Source organism: Taudactylus pleione, unplaced genomic scaffold (genome assembly GCF_031769625.1).
Source record: "Taudactylus pleione unplaced genomic scaffold, aTauple2 ptg000828l, whole genome shotgun sequence".
Classification (NCBI taxonomy): domain Eukaryota; kingdom Metazoa; phylum Chordata; class Amphibia; order Anura; family Myobatrachidae; genus Taudactylus; species Taudactylus pleione.
The window spans coordinates 3,260,650-3,280,527 of record NW_028285230.1 but is presented as its reverse complement, the minus strand read 5'-3'; the positions used below and the strand labels follow the sequence as shown (position 1 = coordinate 3,280,527).

General features: G+C 47.7%; 1 protein-coding gene across 1 annotated transcript in view; it reads left to right on the top strand.

Moving 5' to 3' along the window:
• Nucleotides 1–6,750, top strand: part of LOC148474610 (5-hydroxytryptamine receptor 3A-like) — a 54,856-nt gene extending 48,106 nt beyond the window's left edge. The window contains exons 8-9 of the mRNA XM_088458355.1: nt 5,003–5,209; nt 5,296–6,750. Of these exons, the coding sequence (XP_088314481.1) occupies nt 5,003–5,209; nt 5,296–5,564 (476 nt within the window). The 3' untranslated portion in view covers nt 5,565–6,750. The remainder of the gene's footprint in view (nt 1–5,002; nt 5,210–5,295) is intronic.
• Nucleotides 6,751–19,878: the final 13,128 nt, after the last annotated feature.

Genomic DNA, 19,878 nt, shown 5'->3' with positions numbered 1-19,878 from the left:
CCTGCTTCAGCAAGGATCACGAGTCTACAATCACACGCACCCACTTGCTGCCAAAACCTGCAAATGAATGTGATCGCAGCACTATACCAAGACGCCCACCAGCTTATAAAGCCGCCCACTTCCCATTAGATACAACTGCAAGTCAGCGAAAAAATCGGTAACATCGGACCTATACGCACAGACTGCAAAACTTCATGTCGCCATCTAGACGTCTGGCTGCGTATGCCATCGCAGTGGCTTAATTATGTACGCCCCTGTAACGGTATTTAAACACGCCCACATTCCTTCAACCACCCTCCTCTCTGCCCCCAAATGGAGCTTCCTGTCAATCATTTCGGTGGTCGATGGTGGACGGCAGTCAGCTGAATAAGCTTCAGCTTACTCATGCTGGCTGGCTTGCGAGGCCAGGACACTGCGTTGATGCAGTCCCTGGCCTTGCCACTCCCGGAAAACGGAGCAGACGTGCCAGTTTCCAGGGACGCCGGCAAACCCCGCCCCTTAAATGCCTCTGCCTGTCAATCAGGATTATGCAGAAACCATTCTGCACACTCCCAGAATGGGTCCTGCGCACGCCCAGATCCCCGATAATCGTGAACCTACGAGCACTGCTGAATTAGCCCCTCAGTTCTCAAGGCACCTTAATGGTCCAGGTTTTTAGGATATCCATGCTTAAGCACAAGTGATTTAATTAGTACCTCAGTCAAGCATGGATAGCCTTAAAACCTGGACTGTTAGGGTGCCTGGAGGACCGAGTTTGGGAAACTCTGACCTATATAAATTAATTTATAATGATAGCATTGAGGGCAGGAGTTGGCAGCCAGGTCGGCGATGTGGGGTGGGGGGGGGGGCATGATGCAGCCAAGTGAGTGGCATGGGGGGGGTGGCGTGATCCAGGGACGGATTAAGGCCCACATGGGCCTGGAGCTGAAAATGTTCAAGGGCCTATACTGAGAAGGGGAAGAACTGTGGGCCTGATTCAGACCCGCTCGCAAGCGGGTCGATGTTGGCCCAGTGCACATGGCCCAGTGCACATGCAAACCGTCGCTCCGGGTCTCGCTACAAAGGGGGCGTGCTGTCGATGTTGAGTGACAGCACGCCCCCTTTGGTGGGCGTGCCGGGGGCATGGCTGGCCAGACGGAGGCGTTCCCATGGGAACGCCTACCGTCTGGGGCCAGCCCCACTGACATCACTAGTGATGTCAGTGGGAGAGCTTTCGGCAAAAGCACTCCAGGGCTTGCGGCAACGAGACCCTACCACAAGGGTCTCATCGCAAGCCCGATGGTCGCGATGGTCACCCACAGCTATACGAGCAGCCAGGATGCCGCTCTAAAAATACAATAGGCGGGCACTGATTCATAGCGAGCGCTCTGAAAGAGTGTCCGGCTCTGAATCAGGCCCTGTGATCGGTGCTGTCTTGGTGTGGTCAAAGTCACCTTGGTGTGTACACCCCCTACACTATGAGACACAGGACCTCATTCAGAGTCGGTCGTTGCAGCCGCACGGTCGTACGCCACCAATGTTCGCTAAACTGCGCATGCGTAAAATTCGCAATGCGCGTGCGCAAACTAGCTATTACGATCAGAAATTGCTCTCTCGTTCAACTTGGCCAGGTCGTTAGTTTGAGTGACAGGATGAGGCGTTAGTGGGTGGTAACAGGGGAAGGTGCTTGTGAACGGGGGAGTGGAGATCCGAACGCAGGCGTGCCTGACTATGCAAACGGCGTTTTATGGGAGTGCATAATTAACAAAGTAGTGTCATGGCACATGTGACATGGGAGGTTTTTACACTGACTTGATCGTAGTGCTTAAGAGAGGGTATGGTCAACCTTAAGCTCTACGACCAGCTCCGATGGTTCCCGATGGTCTCGATTAATCCTTATCCTTATATGCCCGGAGATGACGTGTAATGGGAACGAGAAGGGGGCGTATTTTTAGTCTTACGGCCGCATCATCCCCTCGCTCGTCCGGCTAACGACTCAACTTGCGAGCGCTTCATTTGCATATCCGGCCCCTTTTACCTTACGATCGTGCAGCCGCAACGACCGACTCTGAATGAGGTCCACAATGTCTCCCTAACTGCATAGAAATAGAAAAATTGTTTAGTTGTTTTTTAGGGGGAAAACTAGAAAAACTATTTATGGCCAGTTAGGCAGTTGGTAATCATGATGTCATGTTGATGGGCCTATTTTTATGTGGAGGCCTGGAGCTGGAGCTCCATCCGCCCCATTGTTAATCTGGCCTTGGCGTGATCACACTGCAAGTGGTAATCTCAGTATTAATTCAATCGGCCGTGACATTAGCATAAAGATGCAGCCGCAGCAAAAAACGCAGCCACATCTGTGTGCAGCTCAGGATCAGCTACTAAGTGTCGACATTCCCATGTTCCTGACCTTAAAGAAGTGAAGCTCTTTGCCGTTGTTCCTGGCAAGTCTATTACGAAAACTAAATTGGTTAGGGTGTTATGGTCAATAGTTACTTTTAGGAACAGCAGGTGACTACATATTTGTTGGTTCTGACCAGTGGTGGCTCCAGTGGTGGAGATGCAGCACCGTCCAAAATTCAAATAAGGGAGCCACACCAACTGCCACCCCAAAGGCTACCAAACATCACCGGCAGGGACTCACCGGCAGTCGGTGTGACTCCGCTATTTGAATTTTGGACTGAGCTGCAGTCACACCTCTGGAACCGTCACTGGTTCTGACGGAGATCTTTTGTAGGTACTTTCTGTGCTGGCATCTTTGATTCCTATTTATGTCATCTGGGGGCTGGCCCTTGATTCTCATTGGTTCAAGCGGCTCCTGCTTCTTCTCTGTTCTCTGCTTTATCGGCTGCCTCGTTTGACTATTTGCCTGTGACCCAAGCTTTGCTTTGTCTGCTGCCTGGACGAACCTATTGCTTGCAACTTCCAGTCTGTCTGTTTGCCACCAGGGCCAATTTTATGCTTGTAACCTCTACTTTGTATTACATGTCATCCTGACAGACCAACTGCTAATCTGTTTTGTATTGTTTTGCTTTCAGCTCACTGACTGCCACTCTCTGTTTTCACAACTGTGCCTGACTGATCAGATTAGTTTCCTACCTATATTGCACAACTGGACATTGGTATTCATGGTGTAACTCAGATTGTCCTGTTGCCACTGCTACTTCCAACTTCTACCAGTTGCTAAAACCTCACCATAAACTTTCTACACTATATTGCTGAACTGTGTTGCTGGCCAGACTGAGGTACTACATCCTGAATTGCAGTAGACAGATGGCCGTTACTCCTCTAGCTTTGCTATCCTCGGCATACCAACTATCCAGTGGTGACACTGGGGTCGGTGACACCCAGTGCGGCAAGTAATCCCCCTGCGCATGGCTTCGACACACGCGTCCAAAAAGGAGACGTGGCCCCGCTGAGAGGGGCACGCTCTTGCTGGGAGGGAGATTGGCCTCGCGGTACACCCCCGGTTTAATTATTCTGGGGGTGTGACCAGCACTCCTGGAGATGCTGGGCTGCCCCCATAGACTCTCCCTGCACTGCCAACTCCTCCTCATTGGCCGGGAGCCGGCCGCTGCACTGTGATGTTAGTGTGTGGCACCTGGCTCCTTGTCATTGAGGAGCTGGCATTATGATGTCATCCCCTCAGAGGGTGACACCCGGTGCTGTCTACAATCCCCTAGTGAAGCCACTGCAGCTAACGATGCCGGCATTTTCTTGGCTTCCCAGCCGTCGGACTTTTAACTACATCCTATGTACAGTCTCTGATGAATTTCCATGGTGTTTGACATTCTCTCTTTTTAATGGTACCTTGGAGGGATACCTGCAGGCCAGTCCATTATCGATACTGGCATTTTATTATGTGAAACAACATCTGATAAGCTATCACTACTTTGAGGTTAAATCTTTAGAGCAATCAAATACTGTAGAGCAAATAGTAGCCCTGATTCAGAGCCGGACGCTCTGACCAGAGCGCTCGCTCTAAATCAGGGCCCTCCTCCATTAACATGGAGCGTCCTCCTGGACGCTCGTATAGCTGTGGGTCACCACCCACAGCATATACGAGCGTGCAAAAAGATGGTCGCGATGGTCTTGACCATCGGACTTGCGAGGGAAACCCTGCGGTCGGGTTTCCCAGCTGCAAGGCCAGGAGTGATTTTGGCTCGATCAGAGCCAAAATCACTCCCACTGACATCACTAGTGATGTCAGTGGGGCCAGCTTCAGACGGTAGGCGTTCCTATGGGGACGCCTCCGTCTGGCAGGCACGCCCCCGGCACGCCCACCAAAGGGGGCGTGCTGTCAATCAACATCGACAGCACGCCCTCTTTGGTGCGAGACTCGGAGCGATGGAAAGTCCTTTGCTCGCCGGGTCTCGCGCATGTGCACAACGGAGCTCCCTCCGTCGTGCGCATGCGCAGTGGGGACCATCGACCCACTTGCGAGCGTACTGCCGCTCGCGAGTGGGTCTGAATGACCCCCAGTGTTTCATGGGAACGAGGGTAGTGAAGTACTTGTCAAGATTGGTTCTGATAACGTCTATTAAAATTCATGACCTTAGAGATAGACTTGTTACTTCTTAATAGCCCACAGAATGGCTTGACATTCTTTCTCATGGTACAATATAACCTGATTCCCGAAGTACATTACCACTGCCATGCCTATCTGGCAAGTATCGGAGAGTCAACCCTGTACATTTAAAAAGCACCTTCGCCACAAAGCTCCTGGACCTGCCAAGGTGACCTGCAGCTTAGCCTATGCTTATATACATGGTGACCCAGCTGATGTAAGAGTTTGTCATGATTTTAAATAATGGCTATACGAGAGCATGCAAAGAAGGCAATGTGTGTTCTTCAGTTTGGAATTAGGTTTTATTTTTTCATTGAACCACAAGTGAAAGTCTGACTTTAAAGCATATAAAGGTTCTTTGAAATACATTTGGAAAATAGTGTCCATTTCCTGCATTATCTTTTTCATTACATCTTGACTATACCATTATATAGTTGTCATTATGTCTCGGTACAGGTATTTTCTGCTGTACGTGCATGGCCCTGATGGTCATTAGTATTCTAGGAACTATCTGTTCTGCCTACATGCTGGATCGGTCTGCCAGCCTGTCACATGTTCCGCCATGGTTGAAGACTCTTGTCCTGCGCTATCTAGCCTATATCTTGTGCTTCGGCAGAACGTTCTACGCAAACAAAGAGATCACCGATGAAGCTTCGGACAAAGGTCGGCCTTATGCTGAAGTATATATTTTAGATACAAGTAGGCCATAACATGAGTCAATTTTTCTAAAATTATCTTATCTGTGAAAGGTTCCGAGGGAAAAACAAAGACTGGTGCCAAGGCCCAGAGGAGGGACTCGCAGAGGAAGGTGAAAAATAGCCCAGAAGTTAAGCTGTTGAAAAAGCTTCTGTTGCAAATCGTAAGGATCCACCGGGAGTTGACCCTCGCTAAGGACGAGGAAGAAGCCAAGTCAGAATGGCTTAAAGTAATGCTCGTCATTGATCGTCTGATTCTCATCTTGTATTTCATCACGGTCACTGTAGTATTCATTATGATGATCATTGTTTGGACTAAGTGAATTATATTTTGCAAAAGAGGCTTGGTTATTGCCCGGTGTGTTTGCATACAGTTTTGTTTTCTAAAACATAATGTGATCATGCGTGAGTCTCTATTATTGGGTGGGGTGCATCTAAGACGCCCACTTTTAAATGCCCATGGCTGGTGCAACTCCACTAATGGTTCCAAACACTCCACCATCAAGCTCACCATCCACACTTGAACCAGACTATAGTAGCGTCTCCTTCTGAAATTCCTCTGAACATGGCCTCTGTGGCTGCGGCTCTGCATTTGGGAATGCCTCTGCGTTTACTGACACACCCATAACACAGCCTTTTTTTTGCCTTCACTTCAGGCCACCTCCCAGGAACGCTGATGGTTTTGCCTCCCCAGTTCTAATGCCAGCGCCTCCATACACAACAGTGGTCCCTTGTACAGTCAGGGTGACGCATGCGCCGTAGGGGTTTCTCTGACTTTTTGCGCATATACTGTATAGTAGCAAATAATCACTCCACTGCACTAACATCGGAGCTGCGTCCGCCTCTGAATAAGGCCCCTATATTATTTCACAAAAAAACAGGGATTTTCGCTGATAATCCCCATTTTCGACGATGGTTTTTTCCCCCATATCCTATTATTTTGGATGAAAAAAATTGGGGTTTTTTTCGTGCTAAAATACACATGATCCGTGATAAGCTCACAGACCTATTTGCTCTTTCGCATTGCGGGGTGAAAAAAATTGCACTTTTTGTGGATTATTTTTCAGGACAGATCAGGACCCGAAAAAAAGTTCCACGATAAGTTCCGGCGTCGGGCGGCACTTCGGGGCTACTTTAGTGCTGCTAATTGGATACCGCCGATAGAGTGTTCCCAAACCTGTTGCAGAGAGGTGCGATATTGATATTTATTTGTCAATCTCCTTTATAATCCAGAGAAAATCAGCCCTTGCCGTGCATTTCATTTTGTGTAAATGTTAAATGATCAACCCTGCACATAATGGGGGTCATTCAGAGCGGGTCGCAAGCACCGATGTGCTCGGAACTGGGTCGATGGGTAGCCCTGCGCACGCGCAGCGGCTGCACTGCGCGTGCGCAAGCCTCGGAGCGAGAGAGAAACTCTCTCGCTCCAGAGCTCGCTACAAAAGGGGCGGCTGTCGATGTTGGTTGACAGCTCGCCCCTTTTTGTAGGCGGGCCAGGGGGGTGGTTTCCAATACGGAGGCTTTCCTTAAGGAACGCCTACCGTTTTGTGGGCGGCCGCACTGACATCATTGCTGATGTCAGTGGGGAGCTTCCTGCTCGATCATCAGAGCAGTAAGCTCCCTGGGGCTTACGAGTGCCCAGACCCAACCTTAGGGTCTGGTCGTAAGCCCCGATGGTCGCGATGGTCTTGACCATCGCGACCATCACCCATGTCGGTCACTAGAGCTGTGGGTGTTAACCCACAGCTTAGCGATTGACAAGGAGGCGGTCGTTCAGGATGCAAGCGGCCGCCCTGATTCAGTGCGAGGTCCAATGTACGTTAGGTGCACTCCTACATTTACTTGTATCCTTCATTTATCTGAATGTATTTGCTTTGTGTTTGCTCTCTGTGCCGGTTTGCTTATCTGCCCATGTAACCTATAACTGTAACCTGCTTTTGCGCTCTCACTTACCCCTCTCCTCTCTCATTGGCCGACTCTTTTCCATTTTGCCCTTGACACAAACCTTACCGATCTCCATCGGCCTCCATTGCCACTCTTCACTTTCATTGCCATGACTCAACCATCTCTCCCTCCTTCTTTTCCCCTCTTTCACCCACTATCCCCTGGCCCACCACACCCTTCGCTTTCCCTCTGCCCTTACTCCCCTAGTCAAAAACATTTCATTCCCCTGGGAACCAAGAACCACTCAAACCTCATCCACATCTCACCTCCGCTCTCTCTCCCCCTTTAATGCACCCTCTGAAATTCCAAGTCAATTTGCAATAAGCTGACCTCTACACATGACCTCTTCATCTCCAACTCCCATAAACTCCTTGGTATCACTAACACCTTGCTAACTCTCTCCTTCACCACCTCTCCTCCCACACCCACAGACCTGTTGGCCACCATAGTGGCAAAGTTTGGATCATCCTTTACTTTTTCCAGAACATTCCCCCAGAATTAGTTTACCTTCTTTTCCTTTGATGCCCACATCTTACGCATCTTCCATCCTGTCCACCTTCGCGTAGACACCACTTATCGTCCCCCTGGTTTTGTCTCTCAATTTCTTTCAACTTCTACGTCTGGATCCCCATTTTTCACTCCTCTGACTTTCTCTCCTTTATCCTGGGTGACTTCAATAACCCAAATGATAACCTCTCCAGCACAAACATCTCTCCTTTTCCTCATTTGGCCTCTCTCAATGGAACTCTGGTCTTCTCTCATCTCTATGCAGTTTCTTTAATAATCCCCACCTTCCTGTCTCTGACCACCCCACACTGTGCTTCAACTATACCCATCCCTCCCCTAAGGTTGCTCTTACTAGATGCCCATCCCTCTCCCTAGGCAAAGCCTTGATGCCCTCTATAACTACAGTTTCTCCTCCTCACTGGTCTCTCTTCTCCCATCTGTGTCCACCCTCTTCTGCCCTAAATAAGTTGTCTCCCTCTATGACCAAACATTCACCTCTCACATAGACTCTACTGCACTGGCTGTCACTATTAACCAATGACATTCACTCCTCAACCTTAGCATGCCACTCTGATTCTTTAAAATACTCACACTCTGCTGAGCGCCTCTGGAAGAAGTCATACGCTCCCAAACCTACTCCATTTCTATTCTCTCCTGCAAAAGCTCTGCCCTTTCACTTTCTAAAGCGTCTTAATTTAAGTATCTCATCTCCTGCCAATCCTCCAGCCCATCTCACCTCCAATCACCACTTACTCCCTCTTCTCCAGGACAGGATTCTGTTACAAAATTTACCTTCAAAATTGATTCCATCCATCATGACATCTCCTCCCTGAAGATGCCACTCTCTCCACACCTGCACCCCCAAACTGTCATCCCAGTCTTCCTTCTTCCCTGTCTCATTAGCTGAAGTATACCTCTCCCCTCCTCCTTCCTGACACCTGCTCCCACATTGTCCACCTGCTCAATTTATCCATCTAATCCAGTCGTGTCAAACTCAGGCCATCCAGCTTTAGTGGAACTACACATCCCAGCCTGACCTGCCACAGTTTTAGCATGCCCTAAGAGCAAAACTGTGGCAGTTCATGCCTGGATGCGTAGTTCCATTGCAGCTGTATGGCCCCAGTTTGACACCACCGATCTAATCAGATAATTTCCCTTCCTCCCTCAAACATTTACTGGTCTCTTGCATATTTAAGAAACCCTATGTACCCTGTATACCAAAAAATTACATTTAAGCTGCATACACACGTAAAGATTTTCTGTCCAACCATCCAACTGGTTGATTGGTTGGAATGAAAAATCTGGTAACGTACGGGAGTAACTGATGATCAGCAATTTGCTCCTAAATGCCAGAAAACAGACAAGTTTGTTAAATGTTTGATCTAAACAATTTATTCAAACAACAGTTTTTGTCCATTTTCCGGCGTTTGGGAGCAAATTGCTGATTGTCATTTGCTTTCATACCTTACCAGATTTTCATTCCAACCAATCAACTAGTTGGATGGTTGGACAGAAAATCTTTACGTGTGTATCCACCTTAGGGCAATATCATAAACCAATAAAATTCAATATGCAGCAGTTTCAATTATGGGGAAAATTTGCAAACCCAACAGAAACAAAACAAACATGAAGGATCAGGGCTGCCAAGAGAAATCCTGGGCCCCGGTACAGCAACTTCCCAGGGCCCCCCTGGAGGGGGTGTGGCCACAGCATGTTAGGGACAGGCTGCACCTCTTTGGAGGTGTGTCTGACATGTGAGAAGCACCCACCCACAAGAGCATAACATGGCTACCAGCAGCTGGGCATAAGTATTCACTATTAGGATCATACCTCCCAACATTGGTAATTCAGCGGGCAGGACATTCACGCGCCGAAGGCGCTTGCGTCCCAAAAAGGGGTGTGGTATGGCACGCCCCCGTTACAGCACTTTGGGGGCGAGCTCAACATCCACGGAGATGCTGGGCTTCCCCCAGGCCCTCCCTGCACAGTGAAGAGATGCCATGGGTGGGACATTACCTGAATAGCGAGACTGTCCCGTCTGAAGCAGGACAGTTGGGAGGTATGATTAGGATGACGGGACAGTTCCATAAAATATGCATTTTTAGCTGGATGTATTTAGATGTTATAATAGAAACACAAAATGAAAGTGCAACAACTTTATTTTATACATTTCTCATGTAAATAAAAAATAAATAAAATGCAATTTTTGTTATAGAGATAGATTAACTTAATTTTAAAATAACATAAGGGTCCACAGTCTCTGACTGATGTTTTGTAGTGGCTGATCCTACTGTGAGCCGGTTCTCCGGCAGCCATACGCAGCACATGAAATTTTTGCTGGCTATTGGAGGGGGACACGGGACATGATTTTTTTTGCCCACAGTAAATAGCAGCCGGACTCTATTGTCTGCAGGGGATGTAGTTTGGAAGCTGACGGTCTAAATCCCGACCGCCGGCTTCCAGACGTTCTAATCCCGGCGTGGTACTAATGACAGGCGTCTAAATCTAGACGCGTGTCATTAACCAGACGCCGGAAGACCGACGCCCGGCATCCCGATCAAAGTGATGCCAGGCGCGGACACCCGCTTTTAGGTTTAGGGCACCCGGGGGAACTTAGGGTTAGGCACCCCCCTGGGAGGTTAGAGTTATTCTAGGGGAAGGGGGGAGGTTAGGCATCCCCACAGGGGGACAGGTTTAGGCGGCGGGGAAGGGGGAATTAGGGTTAGACACTTGGGGGGGAGGTTAGGGTTAGGCACCCCTAAGGGAGGGTTAGGGTTAGTGGGGGGAATTAGGTTAGCGATACTTACCTTAGGGACGATTGGGATTTTCACCCTTGCTGGGCTGCCGCTGTCGGGATTTGCCGGCGGTAATACCTACAACACCCGTCTGCAGTGCATCTCAGCTGTCATTGGTTGCAGAGTGGATGCCCCAGGACCCCATTATTTTGTATTTATGTATATAAATACAGTAGGATGGCGGCACTCCAGATTAGAAATAAAGGGCACGATTCTATTCAATGCAAAGGGAATAGCGCCGGGAATCAGTTCCCGGAGCTATTCGATTCATATGCGCTGCTAAGCCCAGCTAGGATTTCTTCTCACATCCCTCAGGGGATGCGAGCAGAAATCTGACAAAAGTCCTGGGAAAACAGCTTCGCGACGGGAAGTTAGGTCGGGGAAGGCTCGTTCTTGCGCCTTAAACGTTGTTTAGGCGCGAGAACGAGCCTCCCCCAACCTAACTTCTCGCAGAATCGAATAGCTTGGGAGCTCATTCCCGGCGCTATTCACTTCACGTTTAATTGAATCGTGCCCAAAGACTCATTACAGCGTTAAAAGATTTCAATGTTTCAGAGCTTTATTGCGCCGTTGTCAGGAACAGCATTACTAATCTAATCCAGAGTGCCGCCATCCCACTGTATTTATATATTTCAGCAGCACACTGCAAATGTGGAGGACAACTAGTGCTTTATCGAAACCAGTGAGTGCCGGACCTTGCAGTATATATATATATATATATATATATATATAGGTAATCTAAACGGACCGGCACTCCTCTGTTAGAAAAACAACTTGCTCCGGTGCCCTCAGAGAAGGAACTTGTATAAAAGCAAAATAACTGCGGCACTCGTAGACTGATATGCAAAAAAAGATATTAAAAGTTGTCACAAATGTATTCCAACGTTTCGGGGCTCTTGGGCTCCTTTGTCAAGGTGTTCACACCTTGACAAAGGAGCCCAAGAGCCCGAAACATTGGAATACATTTGTGACAACTTTTAATATCTTTTTTTGCATATCAGTCTCCGAGTGCCGCAGTTATTTTGCATATAACATACATATATATTTCTATTCAGACATATATATTTCTATACAAACATATATTTATACACACTAAATATATATTGCACTTAAACCCACACATTTTATATATATATATATATATATATATATATATATATATAGATGTGTGTTTACGTGCAACATATATGTGTGTATAAATATATATGTCTGCATATAAATATATATGTCTGTATATATGTCTGTCATATATATATATATATATATATATATATATACACACACTTATACACACACATATATATAGAACAAATATAAAATATATAACACACGTTTATAAACACACACACACACTTATATACAGTCAGGTCCATAAATATTGGGACATTGACAGAATTTTCATATTTTGGCCTCCATTCACCACCACAATGGCTTTGAAATGAAACAAACAAGATGTGCTTTAACTGCAGACTTTCAGATTTAATTTGAGGGTAATTACATCCAAATCAGGTGAACGGTGTAGGAATTACAACGGTTTCTATATGTGCCTCCCACTTTTTAAGGGACCAAAAGTAATGGGACTATCAACTCAAAAGCTATTTCATGGACAGGTGTGGGCTATTCCCTCGTTATTTCATTATCAATTAAGCAGGTAAAAGGTCTGGAGTTGATTCTAGGTGTGACATTTGCATTTGGAATCAGTTGCTATCAACTCTCAATATGAGATCCAAAGAGCTGTCACTATCAGTGAAGCAAGCCATCATTAGGCTGAAAAATCAAAACAAACCCATCAGAGAGATAGCAAAAACATTAGGTGTGGCCAAATCAACTGTTTGGAACATTCTTAAAAAGAAAGAACGCACTGGAGAGCTCAGCAACACCAAAAGACCCGGAAGACCACGGAAAACAACTGTGGTGTATGACAAAAGAATTATTTCCCTGGTGAAGAAAAACCCCTTCACAACAGTTGGCCAAATCAAGAACACTCTCCAGGAGGTAGATGTATATGTGTCAAAGTCAACAATCAAGAGAAGACTTCACAAGAGTGAATATAGAGGGTTCACCACAAGATGCAAACCATTGGTGAGCCACAAAAACAGGAAGACCTGATTAGAGTTTGCCAAACAACATCTAAAAAAGCCATTACAGTTCTGGAACAACATCCTATGGACAGATGAGACAAAGATCAACTTGTACCAGATTGATGAGAAGAGAAGGAAAGGAACTGCTCATGATCCAAAACATACCACCTCATCAGTGAAGCATGGTGGTGGTAGTGTCATGGCGTGGGCATGTATGGCTGCCAATGGAACTGGTTCTCTTGTATTTATTGATGATGTGACTGCTGACAAAAGCAGCAGAATGAATTCTGAAGTGTTTCGGGCAATATTATATGCTCATATTCAGTCAAATACTTCAGAACTCATTGGACGGCGCTTCACAGTGCAGATGGACAATGACCCGAAGCATACTGCAAAGGCAAACAAAGAGTTTTTTAAGGCTAAAAAGTGGAATGTTATGCAATGGCCAAGTCAATCCCCTGAACTGAATCCGATTGAGCATGCATTTCACTTGGTGAAGACAAAACTGAAGGGAAAATGCCCCAAGAACAAGCAGGAACTGAAGACATTTGCAATAGAGGCCTGGCAGAGCATCACCAGGGATGAAACCCAGCGTCTGGTGATGTCTATGCGTTCCAGACTTCAGGCTGTAATTGCCTGCAAAGGATTTGCAACAAAGTATTAAAAAGTGAAAGTTAGATTTAGGATTGTTTAGTTTGTCTCATTACTTTTGGCCCCTTAAAAAGTGGGAGGCACATATAGAAACCGTTGCAATTCCTACACCGTTCACCTGATTTGGATGTAATTACCCTCAAATTAAATCTGAAAGTCTGCAGTTAAATCACATCTTGTTTGTTTCATTTCAAAGCCATTGTGGTGGTGAATGGAGGCCAAAATATGAAAATTCTGTCAATGTCCCAATATTTATGGACCTGACTGTATATATATATTGCAACCATCACCAATAGTATATATTAGATATATAGTTATAATATATCTAATATACACTAATGGTGATGCATTATATTTATATAGCATTGATAGATGTACAACTTGCTACAGGATCAGAGTGGCAAAATCCACTTACATATATTCAGTGTTGACCTAGCAGCCAGTCAGTGGCGCGCTTGGCTCTTCCCTTCACAGGCAGTCACGACATTCTTATTCCGACTCACTTGTCTGCACGCACCACATGCTGTAGTAGGCCGCCCGCTGCCACCCCCGATGGTTTTAGTTAGGTAGTAATGGCTAATAAAAATATTTATATATGTTCCAGGCCCACGCCCGGGTAATCTGTACCCGCTCCCCCCGCCCTCTCGGCGCCCCTGTGAAGGATTAAAAGATTTGCTGGTGGCACCATTAATACATTGGGACCAATGGAATAAAATGTAGCAGTTTTACTTTTTTTAACTATGTTAAAAGTATAACAAACAATATTAGATAAATTCCATAAGTAAAACATGTATCACAATACAATCAATGTAGCTAAATGGTACAGTACCCTGTATATGTCCACCCTTAGCCCCTCTAGAATATGAGCTCTTGGAAGTAGGGCCCCCTCTCCTTATGTGGTCTCTATGTAGTATACACACTATCATTATGTCATTTTGTATATTTGTAAAGATGTGAACTTGTTTATAACTGTACTATGTGATTTTGCTGTTTAATCCATCTACTATGTACAGTGCTACTGAACCTATTGCGCCATATGAATAAAAATGATAATAAACATGATAATAACAATATGTTATGTCATTTGTAACGGGATGTAATTACAGTGCCTTGCAAAAGTATTCACCCTCCTTGGCTATTTACCTTTTTTGTTACATTACAACCTGTAATTTATTTATTTTTTTATCTGAATTTTATGTGATGGATCTGCACAAAATAGTCTAATTTGGTGACGTGAAATGAGAAAAATATATATAAAAAAAGAATCTTTATAAATAAAATTCTGAAAATTGGCATGTGCATATGTAATCACCCCCTTTGCTATGAAGCCCCTCAAAAGTTCTGGTGCAACCAATTACCTTCAGAAGTCACATAATTAGTGAAATGAAGTCCACCTGTGTGAAATCTAAGTGTCACATGATCTGTCAGTATAAACTCACCTTTTCTGAAAGGCCCCAGAAGTTGCAGCACCACTAAGCAAGAGGCATCGCACCATGAAGACCAAGGAGCTCCAAACAAGTCAGGGACAAAGTTGTTGAGAAGTACAATTCTGGGTTGGGTTATAAAAAAATATCCAAATCTTTGATGATCCTCCGGAGCACCATCAAATGGAAAGAACATGGTACCACAACCTGGAACAGACTCCGTGGACCATACAATTTCTTGTTTGGGGAATCACCAAGGGACAGACGGACTTCTTCAACCGCCTTTAATCCACATTTTGGACTGCTGTGTTTCACCACTCCAAGGGACATTCCATGAGCGTGATGCTGCTCTAGTACACTTTGGATCCCTATCATCGTGAGTTGGTTAGAGACTTATCCAATTGGATTACATAATATCTTGCCACTGTCACCCAAGGAGTCCCAGAGAATTACATCTCTGATATTTTTCCATTTGTATGCCTATTACATGCAGGGGTAGCATTACTATGGATTGGATTATATTTTATGTATGACCTATTTTATATACATTCATTATTAAATATTTTAAGTTTTAATATCTATTGCACTTCATCTGATTACCATTAATTAGTATATGGTCCTCATGAGCGCTGTATTCCACTTACCAGTTGATGTTCTCTGAATGAAATGATGCTCACCTTCAAACAATCCATTTTAATTCCAGGTTGTGAGGCAACAAAACATGAAAAATGCAAAGGGGGTGAATACTTTTGCAAGGCACTGTATGTGACAGAATGCTGGCTAGGGCAGGCCCGCACGAGGTTAAGTACGGGCGCCCTTCCCCTTAGCCTCGGGGGGGGGGGGGGTTAGTTTAGGGCACCCTGGGGGGGATTTAGGGTTAGGCACTCCCCGGGGAGGGTTAAGGGTAGGCTAGGAGTAGAGGTAGACAGTAATGGGGGTGTGGTGCTGCCGTTTCAGGGGCGTGCATAATTAAGACGCATCGTCAGCATACACGTCATAGGGCTGAAATAAAGACAACAGAGTTCTCAGTGCTTGCGGTACGGTATGGTCAACCACAAGTGCTGTGTATGGGTCCGATGGTTTAATACAATTCCTGGAGATGACGTATGTTACGAAGGGCAAGTGGGCATCTTGTGTCAGGCTGGTGGGCGTCTAGTTACATACCGCAATTGCACGGCAAAACATAGTGGGCGTGCTAATGCTTTGCTAGCAATCGCAGGATTTGCCTACGAACGGCTGCGAACTCAGCTTAGCGAATGGGTCTGAATCGGACCCTCAGTCCCAACCACATGGGTAGAGGAGGGAAGAGACCAGCTCAGCAGCTGGGATTGCGCATCAAAGAGATAAAATCACTGGTGTGGGATACAGTGCAATGTGCAGGGTGGTGAACTCCCTGGCACTGTCACATTATTGCTATCTTAGTGTGTCTCTTTATGTTAAAGAAAGGTATATTTATTTGCCTATTTTACCCCAGGTGGAGATTCCGGGAAACCAGGGTTAATGCAATAATCTGAGCACAGACAGACCAGTTGGCTGGTTGGGCGAAAATAGCTAAACACTTGCTCCCACTGACTGAGCAATCTCCTATTTAGCTTGGTCTTTTGCACACTTGATTGATTCTGAGGCCTAAAGTGGCCACAAGTGCCCAAGTCCACGGTAACAAGATTTACTACCTTATACTATGCAGGTATCTTTCCTTCCCTGTCAATAAACACTGAATCATGTAGTGTGTGGGACAGGCCAAAGCATGGCCAATCAGCAGGGAGATGGCATGTCCCACTGTAATTCACTCTGGGGATAATGACGCTGCTTAAAGTTTGAACTGCAGACAAATCTAAGCCATGACTCCCCTTCTTCCTTGGTGGCTGCCATCAAATCCTAAGGATGCAGTAGTCATAAGCTCCTGGACTGTAACTTCCTCTTTGTCAGAATACTGTGGTCCTGTTAATGATTTGGCTGCTATAAAAGCCTTCAGGTATCATCAACACGTTTACCAACACTATTTCTTTCTAGGCTTCATCTCTGCTTGCGCCTTTTTGCACATATCTGCTCAACTGTTTACCGAACCCGGCGGCCTCTGTCTAATCTTGATTCAAGTGAACCTTTGTCAGCCTTTCTTTCCAGCCACTAGACTCTTCCATAACTCCAGACCATAATTCAGACAAAACTGGGCACTCACGATCAAAAAGCTTATACTCTGTCTTTGGGTTATTGAATTGGATAACCAAGAACTCCTACCTGGCATCAGCCACAAAGTTTACTTGCTTCAGAATGGCAATCCCCACTTCTTGTATCTCATAGAGGTGCTGTAAAGCATTGCACATTGTAACTCTACCCCAGCGTGGCCCCGGCAACTCTACCCCAGCGTGGCCCCGGCAACTCTACCCCAGCGTGGCCCCGGCAACTCTACCCCAGCGTGGCCCCGGCAACTCTACCCCAGCGTGGCCCCGGCAACTCTACCCCAGCGTGGCCCCGGCAACTCTACCCCAGCGTGGCCCCGGCAACTCTACCCCAGCGTGGCCCCGGCAACTCTACCCCAGCGTGGCCCCGGCAACTCTACCCCAGCGTGGCCCCGGCAACTCTACCCCAGCGTGGCCCCGGCAACTCTACCCCAGCGTGGCCCCGGCAACTCTACCCCAGCGTGGCCCCGGCAACTCTACCCCAGCGTGGCCCCGGCAACTCTACCCCAGCGTGGCCCCGGCAACTCTACCCCAGCGTGGCCCCGGCAACTCTACCCCAGCGTGGCCCCGGCAACTCTACCCCAGCGTGGCCCCGGCAACTCTACCCCAGCGTGGCCCCGGCAACTCTACCCCAGCGTGGCCCCGGCAACTCTACCCCAGCGTGGCCCCGGCAACTCTACCCCAGCGTGGCCCCGGCAACTCTACCCCAGCGTGGCCCCGGCAACTCTACCCCAGCGTGGCCCCGGCAACTCTACCCCAGCGTGGCCCCGGCAACTCTACCCCAGCGTGGCCCCGGCAACTCTACCCCAGCGTGGCCCCGGCAACTCTACCCCAGCGTGGCCCCGGCAACTCTACCCCAGCGTGGCCCCGGCAACTCTACCCCAGCGTGGCCCCGGCAACTCTACCCCAGCGTGGCCCAGGCAACTCTACCCCAGCGTGGCCCATGCAACTCTACCCCAGCGTGGCCCATGCAACTCTACCCCAGCGTGGCCCATGCAACTGTACCCCAGCACGGTCCAACTCTACCCCAGCACAGTCCATGCAACTTTACCCCAGCACAGTCCATGCAACTCTACCCCAGCATAGTCCATGCAACTCTACCCAAACAAAGTCCATGCAACTTTGCCCCAGCATAGTCCATGCAACTCTACCCCAGCATAGTCCATGCAACTCTACCCCAGCATAGTCCATGCAACTCTGCCCCAAGCATAGTCCATGCAACTCTGCCCCAAGCATAGTCCATGCAACTCTGCTCCAGCATAGTCCATGCAACTCTGCACCAGCATAGTCCATGCAACTCTGCACCAGCATAGTCCATGCAACTCTGCCCCAGCATAGTCCATGCAATTCTAACCCAGCATTGCACATGCAACTGTACCCCAGCACGGTCCAACTCTACCCCAGCACAGTCCATGCAACTTTACCCCAGCACAGTCCATGCAACTCTACCCCAGCATAGTCCCTGCAACTCTACCCCAGCATAGCACATGCAACTCTACCCCAGCATAGCACGTGCAACTCTGCCCCAGCATAGTCCATGCAACTCTGCCCCAGCATAGTGCATGCAACTCTGCCCCAGCATAGTCCATGCAACTCTACCCAAAGTCCATGCAACTTTGCCCCAGCATAGTCCATGCAATTCTACCCCAGCATAGTCCATGCAACTCTACCCCAGCATAGTCCATGCAACTCTGCCCCAAGCATAGTCCATGCAACTCTGCCCCAGCATAGTCCATGCAACTCTGCCCCAGCATAGTCCATGCAACTCTGCCCCAGCATAGTCCATGCAACTCTGCCCCAGCATAGTCCATGCAACTCTGCCCCAGCATAGTCCATGCAACTCTGCCCCAGCATAGTCCATGCAACTCTGCCCCAGCATAGTCCATGCAATTCTACCCCAGCATAGTCCCTGCAACTCTACCCCAGCATAGTCCCTGCAACTCTACCCCAGCATAGTCCTTGCAACTCTACCCCAGCATAGTCCTTGCAACTCTACCCCAGCATAGTCCCTGCAACTCTACCCCAGCATAGCACGTGCAACTCTACCCCAGCATAGCACGTGCAACTCTGCCCCAGCATAGCACGTGCAACTCTGCCCCAGCATAGCACGTGCAACTCTGCCCCAAGCATAGTCCATGCAACTCTGCCCCAGCATAGTCCATGCAACTCTGCCCCAGCATAGTCCATGCAACTCTGCCCCAGCATAGTCCATGCAAGTCTACCCCAGCATAGTCCCTGCAACTCTACCCCAGCATAGTCCTTGCAACTCTACCCCAGCATAGTCCCTGCAACTCTACCCCAGCATAGCACGTGCAACTCTACCCCAGCATAGCACGTGCAACTCTGCCCCAGCATAGCACGTGCAACTCTGCCCCAGCATAGCACGTGCAACTCTGCCCCAGCATAGCCCATGCAACTCTGCCCCAGCATAGTCCATGCAACTCTGCCCCAGCATAGTCCATGCAACTCTGCCCCAGCATAGTCCATGCAACTCTGCCCCAGCATAGTCCATGCAACTCTGCCCCAGCATAGTCCATGCAACTCTGCCCCAGCATAGTCCATGCAACTCTGCCCCAGCATAGTCCATGCAACTCTGCCCCAGCATAGTCCATGCAACTCTGCCCCAGCATAGTCCATGCAACTCTGCCCCAGCATAGTCCATGCAACTCTGCCCCAGCATAGTCCATGCAACTCTGCCCCAGCATAGTCCATGTTGAGGCACTATGCTGGTTACACGCAGCAGTCTCTTGGTGCGTCCTAGTCGCATCCCATTGCCACTTAGACACATTTTCAGCAAAAAAAAGATGCCCAACACTAGCAGAGTTGCACAGAACTTGGCGCCTCACTCATGCCAGGCAAGTATGAGGACACATCTTTAAGGTTGAGTTTTATATTAGATACTAGTTTCGCCGCAAACTTTATGTTTATTAAACAGATATACAATACATATAAATTGTATTGTGACCTCTGGACTAGCGCATATACTAAAACCACCACTGCTGTAAAGTTATTACACCACGTGTCCCAATATGAATGTGTAAATCTGCAGGACATG